This window comes from Micropterus dolomieu, linkage group LG08 (genome assembly GCF_021292245.1).
Source record: "Micropterus dolomieu isolate WLL.071019.BEF.003 ecotype Adirondacks linkage group LG08, ASM2129224v1, whole genome shotgun sequence".
In the NCBI taxonomy this organism is placed as follows: Eukaryota; Metazoa; Chordata; class Actinopteri; order Centrarchiformes; family Centrarchidae; genus Micropterus; species Micropterus dolomieu.
Genome location: NC_060157.1, coordinates 9,056,175 through 9,065,786, shown reverse-complemented (window position 1 = coordinate 9,065,786; position 9,612 = coordinate 9,056,175). Strand labels below are relative to the sequence as shown.

Sequence of the window (9,612 nt, the reverse complement as noted above, 5' to 3'; positions counted from 1 at the left end):
GCGCTAAAACCTCTCCACCAATCATGTACAAGGGCGTGTTCACATGTTAATCTCTCTGTGACAGTGGTATAACTGCGCAGCGAGCGGTGCAGCCAGGCGGCAGCTGATGACTGTTGTCGTCGATTAATGTAAAATGTCCTCTATACGTTTAACCGACAGTATAGAACATACTGTAAATTAAATTTCACAACTTATTATCTGTGGGTGTATCCGTTGTACATGCAATAAGAAAATGTCGGAAATAATAAATAATAATAATAAATAATCTCTCATATGGTTCATGACCTCAAATGTCAAGGAAAGTGTCAACAAGGACTTGGGTTTGTAGGCTATGTGCATGAATTCGATGGACGACCCATTCGATAGGCATAAATGGTTGTCTGTGTGATGGTTTATATCAAGAAAAAAACGGACGCACACAACTATGGCCTCATATAATCATAATGATAATAAATGAATAAACAGCATTTATACAGCACGTTTCACCACAAATTTGGGCAACAAAGTGCTTTACATGGTTGAACAGTGATTTGCGTGTTGTAATATATTAGCCTATATATTAAATAGCAAGTAAAGTAACGATCTGCATGTTAACAATTTTCGTTTTATAGACTTTCAATCATGACTGTCATGGTGATGCAATAGACTCCATCCTGCAATAGGCTAATTTCTAACTGAAGATGTCTGTGCCCATAGATAGGTTTAAAATGTGTCATACCTTCGTAAGAATTGGCTGATATCTTATTACTTTAATAGCTACCTCATGTCCAGTTGTGGGCGTTTAGCCAGCCCGAACCAAACGGAGCAAGGGGGAGTCGCAGGATTATACCAACTTAGACCAACACATTTGGGGCATGGCGAGTAGGTCAGTGCTAAAATTAGAGGCTGCTCCTTCCGCGACAGCAGCCAAATTGCGATGCATAAAGCCATGTAAACCAGGGGATACACAATCACAAGTGCTGGCAGTAAAGTCACGTTTTCCATGGGTGACATTTAACGCCGCGCCGAAGAGGCTCTGTGCGTAACGCAGGAACAGTGCTCGCGCTGGATCTACACTGGCCACTGCTGTGCAAATCATAGGCTATTTGGTAGTGTTTTTTGGAGACGCCATATGTACTCTGTTCAGCGAACAGCTTCCATGAGTGTACACTTCGGCAACAATGTCTTTTTTAACCATACCAAGTCAAGAGGGGCTTTTTACCACGATTAAAGCTGGCAAGTCAGGCGAAGCAGCAGAAAGTAGGTCCCCTATAGACGATGAGGATAATAATAATAATAATGATAATGATGATGATGATGATGAAAGACGATGACACCGAGAACGTCCGCCTCATCCCAAGATGCTCCCCGGTGCCCAGAAAGCGAGGCCCGTCCATCTACGATGAGACTGCTGAGTATTTGCGGATCCACTTGGCGCTGTCTAACATAAAGAGAGTGTCGTTCGCCGATACAACAGGTGGGGATCTGGTGGATGTGAAGGAATTTGTTGCTTTTGATTCGGACGAGGAAGGGGATAGTGCAAGGTGGGAAGAAGAGGAGGCAAAGTATCGAAAGCGAGAACCGACCTATCAGGTGCACCCAGAGTTTAACGTGCCCACAGAGAGTGCCCTGCTGCAGGCTGTGCACACTCATAAAGTGGAGGTTGAGCAGATGTCTCCAGTAGAGAATGAGCCATTTGCATTCAGTGGGGTAATACGAGTCCTGAACATCTCCTTCCACAAAGCAGTTTATATCAGATCGACCATGGACAACTGGGCTACTTACTATGATCAACCAGCAGAGTATGTCCAGGGATCCCATGATGGGGACACAGATCAGTTCTCCTTCAAGCTGTCTTTTGCACCACCTTATATCACACATGGCTCTCGCATTGAGTTTGTTGTTCGCTATGAAACCTCTGATGGGGATTACTGGGCTAATAACTCCTCTATGAATTATGTGGTAACTCTGCACCTTACCTGTGAAGATGATTCAGCTCAGACAAACATCGACATGCAACAAAAAAGAGGTATCCTGAAGCCTCCAAAAGCTTACAGGTAAATCCCCTGTCATGTGTGCTTTCATTTGTCAGACACAGATCAAGGGATACAAATGTAACAGACCAATTGTGCGATATTTTGGCTACTGTCTGTCCAATATTCCTTTGCCCTTTGACCTCCACAGATTGATCCGCTTGCACACTGTTCATTATAGGTAAAACCTCAGTCTGCTTTAAGGTGTGTCAAAGATGCAACCTTCTAATCAAAGGGAAAATGAAGATGCTCAAAGGCATAATCATTTCTGAATGATAAAACTTTGACCCATGTAACCAATGAATTGCCTAACTTTGGCGTAGGTTCTATTTTAGCCATCAATTCATAAAGAGATAGATGTACAAACAAAGTCATAAAAGCTTTGAGATTGTGCAACAGCTGCAGAGCTCCAATTGCCTTCTAATTCCCTTTGAGGTTTTGTGCAATGGGTGTTCAGCACCAGTAGTTCAGTAGTTTTGCCTGGAAAGACTACGTTCAGCATAGTAGGAACTAAGCAGGATTTTAATAAACACAGTTACGCAGTCTGTTGCATAATATGAGCAAAGTATCAAAGTTATCCAGTGTAGTGTTCATACATGCTTATGACTGATTTGACTCGTTACACTCTGTTGTCTTAACTTCACTCTGCAGGGAAAAATAGAAGATAGAGTTTTCGAGGGAGTAGGCTACCACCACCCGCCAGCCCCCCACCCCTCACCAGAATGCCAATCCTCCAGTGGTGTGTGAGGGCAATCTAAATAGGCAAAGGGCAGGTGTCGTTTTCAGGCCTGACGTTTCCCTGCAATAAATTTACCTCTGACCTTTTCTATCCGAGTCATCGGGGGGGGGGGAGCAATTTCAGTGGAACAGATTGGCCTCTTTCCCTCGTGTAATCAGAGACTGACCGACAGACCCCTTCTCTTCCTTTTTTACTCCATAAAGTCAACTAATCCCTGAGAGGACAATTTCAATGCCTGGTGTATTGTTAGATCAATGTGAAAGTGCGTGATGAATCTCACAGTGATGGAGACACAAGGAAAGATCCCCCAAGCTTACAAGGACCCATAAAAGGAGCAGACAGGGTGTAAACTGATGTAGTTTTCATGTAGGTCTTCTCTGCTGTAGCTGTTTGAAAGCAGGAAGGGGCCAGATGGGTTGTTAGGGATGGATGAGTCACTGATTGAAAAGGAGGAGTTTAGGGAGCAGAAACTGTACTGGCAGACCTACCATAGCAACCATTATAGATTCATTAGGTGCTTTGAAGTTCACTGATAATTGGATTTTAACGCATTAACAAGGCAGCCAGTGGGAGGAAAGGTTACTATGGCACAAGCCTAGACGCTAGAATGTATTACTTGTTAACATCAATTACGCGTACAGTAGGTTACACATACCGCTGGTTTAGTATACATTAACTGAAGTGTATTCACCTCAGGTAAATATAGATATCACACATTAATGCAATGTAGCTGACAGTGAATACTGAGGCGAGAGCAGGAACAATGCTGTATTTCTATAAAGTCATGTACACAAATGGACATTTTCTTGTCTTGCTGTCCATCCAGAGCTGCAAACTGAGGATATCTTTTTATTTTAAAGGTCTCACCTACTGCATCCACACCGATGTCAACCACTATGACACTGTATAAAGATGCCTCTATACACTGTGCATTTGTATAATTATTATCAGGTCTTGTGTTTGAATTAAAACGATGTTGTTTTCTAGGCACTACATCTATGTGTAAAGTTATGTAGACATTTGGCTGTGTGTTTTAAAGAGTGTACCAGTGAACAGTTTTGTCTTATTTTTTTACATCTTACAACCCAAATGTCTCTCCTTTCTTTCAGTATGAATGATGTTTTTGATTCAGAGGATGACCAGGAACTGGTAGAAGGTACATTATGAATGCTGTTGTCACTATTGACATATCAATTAACTGGAAGACAAAAGTAATTAAACAGTAATACAATGAATAATTATATATATGCTGGTATTGCATTGACAGAGTCATTTGTGTAAGAAGACATCACACAAATGTTTTTATCGGTGGAGTGCCCCTTTTATTACTTATACTGTTGATAAAATATGCTGATTAAACAAGTTTATTGCTTTTTCTCTATTCAGACTAATTAGGCACCCACAGCATAATTGTCTATTTTACATCAGCAGAAGAAGCAGGGACCTCCAGGTCTGGACTTGACAGACCTACTGCCATCTGCCCGGTGATCATACAGCCGGAGATTGACATAGAGGTAAGCATAAAGTTAGAAAAATTGGAAAGAAAGGTAACGCTTTTAATGAAAGAAATTATTAACAAACAGGAGCGTTCATCTGGGTTATTTTCTTTATGATTTTTCTATGGCAAAAGTCAAAAACAGTCCATCACAAAATTTACTTTCCAACAGAGGACCCACATGTAACAAATCACTTATCGGATTAAGTTGAAATTATCTTGATTGGCATGCAGTTGTTAACACATTCCCATTTAACAGGTAAGCAAGCTAAGTGCTTTATTCCTTTAAGTGAGTCATGTCTAATAAAACATAACAAACATTTCAGTTCAACTTTTAAAGCTTATCATCATTGGCTTGGTTGTTTATATTGTTCACAGCTCATTGAAGCTTCAGCAGCACCTTAGGTAATGTCTCGCTTCTCACCACTGTAGCACGAGTACTGTATGCTCTTTTCCATGTCGGCTTCTTATTGTAGTCATATCTTGATGCATGCTGTTTATGTTTTTGCACCATTTAATTTGAATTCATGTCTTTTTCACTTGTAAGTGAAACTAGGGCTGGACGATTAATCGAACAGTAATCAAAACGATATTGAGAACCCCTAACCAACGTAATTTTCCCTTGTTGGTTATTTTGTTTTGTAATCCTATTAATATTTCCCCCAGTGTGTGTGTGTGTTGTGTGTGCTTTTCCCTTAAAAACATACATACAACCTTACTTTCTACCGCTTGCTCTTTCATTCGCTCACCCACACACTCTTACTGCACACACATTGCACTGCCTTCAAGACCTAATTAACTTCACTGCTCTTTTAACAGCACCTGTCACATAGATGTCCTTTGAAGAATGAGGCGAGGAAGCTAGCCAAGTATTGAGTGTTGCTGTGCTCGCACAGAGTGCGAGTGAAAACCATTAGTTGTGCATTGATATTAATGATCATGTGAAAGTTTAGTAGCGGCGGTCATTCATTTAGCAGAGGCAAAGCGCTGAATATAAGGGAACATGTCTCTGTTATATCTATTATTATGTGCACACCACAGATTGTCTTGCGCTGCACTTCTGAGGTCCACCTTTTGCGTTCCGTCAACATTAACATTTATATAATCGATTTATGACATTTGTAAATCGAAAAAACCCATCCCACTTTAATAGTTAAGCGTATTTATAGTACAAAACCTTGTTAGTGAACTATGAGTGCAAAAAAAACCTAATAACTAAAAAACATTGTTGGTTAGTTCAGTACTCGAGGTAAAATGTTCAATTAATCATGATTTTGATTTTGGGTCATATCGTCCCCCCCAGGACACAAATATTAACACCACGCGTAATCACGTCTAATACCCTGTATGTGTACATTATTGTGATTATTAATGTGCCGTTGTCAAGGTGTTTAAATTGAATTTATTGTAATGTTGCTGAAATTCCTTTTAGCCCATGCACACAGTGTTGCATAGTGCTCACCCTAGTGCTAATAGACCGATAATTTGGGAAATGTGCTTATTTGCTTTCTCGCTGAGAGTTAAATGAGAAGATTGATAGTCTTCTTTTTTCAGTCTTTATACAAAGCAACGCTAACCATCTCCTATTTAATGAACAGTATCGGAGTGGTATCAATCTTCTCATCTAACTATTGTCAAGTAATCATATTTCTCAAAATGACAAACTATGCCTTTAAATGTAGAGTTGCCAAGTTTGAATAAATTCATGGTACATACAATGAAGGAAACATTTTCTTATTAGTACAATGGTGGAAGAGAGAACTGTTGAGCTGCTTAAAACTAGGATTACTAGGGGGTTCACATTAACATTTCTCTAAGCAAAAGTTGATTTTGGAACAGTTCTATACATAAAATGTATCAGACTGGAAGAAATGTGTATTTCAAAAGAAGGGAAAAGTTACATTTGGTTGGCATTAACACTGATTAAAGTACCTTAGATAGCTCATTGAAAAATAATTATACCATTTCACCTCCTAACAGAATGTGATCTGATACTACAAGTACAGTAAATCTGTAAGGCATGTACTCATCCAGCCCATCTTGATGTTTGTTTTACATCAGTATTCACATGCATGTTGTACCCCTTTGGCAGAGCATTAAAATGAAATGTCAGCCAGTCAACTACTGTGTGAACATCAGCTTCTTGCAATCGGTAGATGTTTTCCTTACATCACATGTCACCCAGTATATTCTGAGAATCTAATTCAGGGGCATTTAGGGGTTAGGCATTCAAATTGTATCATTCATAAGAAATTCATTCTCCAAGTTTTGTGTCATAATTTTCAAGTTAAATATCAGATTAATTGCCAGGATCATTAATGGTTCACGTGCTGAGCAATCAGTTGTGTACAAAAGTTCGGTTGCCCTTCAGCGTTTTACTCATTTTGTGCTGCTACAAAGTAATTTCTTATTAGATTTCTCTCTGAGATTGACACAAAGTGCTCTCATGAGACAAGCTGAAAAGTTATTTATTATAAGTATTTAGCGTAAGTTTAAGCACAGAATTCCAATAACAATACTTGCAGCATACAAAATTATACACATATGTTTTACTCATTGTTGTAATTATGTGATGTTTTATCCTCATAAAGGATACCAGGTCACAGCTGGATTTTCATCTGGAAACATGAGAATAACATGATGTTAAGTCTTAACATATTCATCTATATCTAACATGTGCTGTGTCTTAGCCCTTCTGTTATTTGTGTTTTATGTGCCTTGCTGTTGCACTTGTTCTTCTGGGTGCTGTTTTTGTTATCTGTCTTTTGGTTTTATAGTGTTATGATTTCATCTCTGACCTTGGGTGTTTGTCACAGCAGCCCCATAGCTGGCAAAGCTCTTTTCTAGATTGTTACCTATTTTTCTCTTTCAACAAAATCAAGTGAAAATGAAAATAAGGGAGACGGTGGTAGTTCCAGTTCCTGGTGTTCAAAGGACAAAAAACAATATGTGGAAATGTGTACATTGGATAAACTTGAAACTTAAATAATTGTGAAAAATTCCCTTTATCTAATTTTCTTCTCCCTTGGATGGCTGTATGTAAGTATCTTTGGACTATCTATTTGCTCTTTTCCATTCTGACGAGGAAAGTCAAATAATGTATATTTTTGCAAGCCATTTTGAAAGAAGACGTCAGTCAATCCAATCATACTGCTCCATGTTTGCATTTCCTCACTATTACAATGTCAGCATGGGATCCATCTCACAGAAAAGCATTAATTTGCAGTAAAATGCTTTTCTTCTGTGTGCAATGATGTAAATGTGGAATACAAATCATTCCCCTTTGTCTTTATACTCTCCTAGCTGTCACTGTTGTGTCACTGTTTTACTTTAACAGATTGCAGTTCACCCATCTGGTCTCTCGGTCTCACCCAACCAAGAGCTTCCATCTGTTGATGGCACACCGTCCGCTCACACTGTATCCCCAGGTGAACAATTCCCTTGTATGTCTTCCGAAACCGCACTCCAAACTAATTCATCATTTGTACTCTGTGCCACCAAATCAGCACAGCCTTTACCCAGACTCCACTGTGAATTAGGCAACCAAACGTCAGAGCAGACCATAGACAGTAGATTCACTACACTGCTGCCTGTTTCAACTTCTTCTCAACAAGAGTCAAGGCCGAGATCAGACAGCTCCCAGGCTGGTGAAGAGGAAATCCCTCCGTCAGAGGCCTCATGCATGCATCTTCCTGCCACAGAGACGATTCTGTGGCCAACATCAGGAGAGGACAGATTGACCGACAGCCCAGCCAGTCGTCCTTGTCCTGAACTGCCTGCTGAGTGCGTCTCTGCTCCCAGTGTGACTCAGGCCTTTGATCGAGAGGTTGCAGTGGGATTGAGGGAATTTGTTGCTGGATTATCAGAAGGTTCCACCACATCTGCTGCACATCATGAAGGCAGTACTCCTGCACTCTTTACTCCTGTGGCAAAGCAGGCATCTCTGGGAGCAAAAGGTGAAGCTCCACCGTCACCTGAACTCACAGAGAACCCCTCCAGAAATACAGGTGTCACTGAGGTGAGCCCAAACTTAGCTCTTCAGTTTGTCTCAGCCTGGGAAGAGAAGGAAGATGCTCCCCAGATTTCCCCAGACACATTATTAGAGAATCTACCAAACACGTTGTCAGAGGTGTCCGAGCTTCAGTCTGAGCATGACATAAACAGGAATCTGATGCCATCCATTGTTTTTCTCAGTGGAGTTGTCTCCCTCTCGATAGTGTTACAGGAACCCACCGCCCTCTTCATCATGGGACTACTTTTTGTCTTGCACCATTTGTGATTACTAAGTTTACTTTGATCTATTTTCAAGTTAAGTGCCTTTGTCATGATTCGAAAATAAGACATCAAGTTAAAAAAACACACAGTGTCCTGTTGAAGTTGGGTATTACTACGTGATTGATTTTTAGATTAATATAGATTTTCATCAAATGAAAAATGTTCTGTGTACAACTTATGTGTATTTCCATGCAAAGTCCAATGCAAGGAGAAAGTAATTATCCACATATTTTATGCATTCTGTCAAAAATGAAGTTATACAATAGTAGTCAATTTCAACAACAACATTGTCACTCTTATACTAAAACACGGTGTATTATCATATATTTTTTGTATGTGGTCTTTAATTACTTTTTTCTTGTCATGTGGAGATAGTGTATGTGGTGTTATATTCTGATTTATCCAATCAGTATTATTATGCATTTTATTTTTTTGTTGTCATTGTAGCTATGGTTGTTGTCTAACCACACTGCCATGATTTTAACTGTTGTGAATTCCACATGCTATTATGTCTTTAATGGGAAAAAACATTACCAAAGTGGGACACTAAAGAGACAAAGTATTTTGCCTTAATGCCCTTTAGCAAACATCTGTTTGAAATGGATGCTGCTTGAGGCACAAATCAAGTGGAAAAATGTCCAGTGTGACACATGAAAGCGATATTTACTGTTAGAAAACACCAGCCTTTTCAGTGTCTCCTTACTATTGCACATAAGTCTTCCTGTTGATTCTTGCTAGTAAACCCATATTGTTGTTGCACATTTTGTAGCACTATTTTGACAACCTCACAGATAGGCTGAAGCACCGAATGACATGTTTGAAGTGATGACAGTTTTTGCAGTGTAGTTCCATTAAACGTAGTCTTATACCCTGCATGGCTATGTTTCTGTTTATTTCTTCTTTTTTTCCATCCACTCTGCAGACATAATGTGTGCAAGACAGTTTGATGCACAGTAATGACATTTTGGAGAGACTCACTGACACACCACTAAAATAACATCAGAGCCTTTAGCGCCTCTGTCTCTGGAGCACATTCAGCTTTGCTTGAAGTGGAAATACACAGGCTGCAACCTGAGCTGCAGATAGAAGCC

General features: G+C 39.8%; 1 protein-coding gene across 3 annotated transcripts; it reads left to right on the top strand.

The window, feature by feature from the left end:
* The first annotated feature begins 918 nt into the window (after positions 1-918).
* si:ch211-167b20.8 (protein phosphatase 1 regulatory subunit 3A) lies at positions 919-9,394 on the top strand. 3 transcript variants are annotated; one of them, XM_046056810.1, is made up of 5 exons: positions 919-2,036; positions 3,861-3,907; positions 4,180-4,265; positions 7,584-7,689; positions 7,786-9,394. In XM_046056810.1, the coding sequence occupies exons 1-5, from the start codon at positions 1,258-1,260 to the stop codon at positions 8,523-8,525; spliced, it is 1,758 nt and encodes a 585-aa protein (XP_045912766.1). In that variant the 5' UTR covers positions 919-1,257; the 3' UTR covers positions 8,526-9,394. The 3 variants fall into 3 exon arrangements, with proteins under 3 accessions (XP_045912766.1, XP_045912765.1, XP_045912763.1); XM_046056809.1 differs by having other exon boundaries at positions 4,183-4,265; positions 7,584-9,394; XM_046056807.1 differs by having other exon boundaries at positions 7,584-9,394.
* Positions 9,395-9,612: the final 218 nt, after the last annotated feature.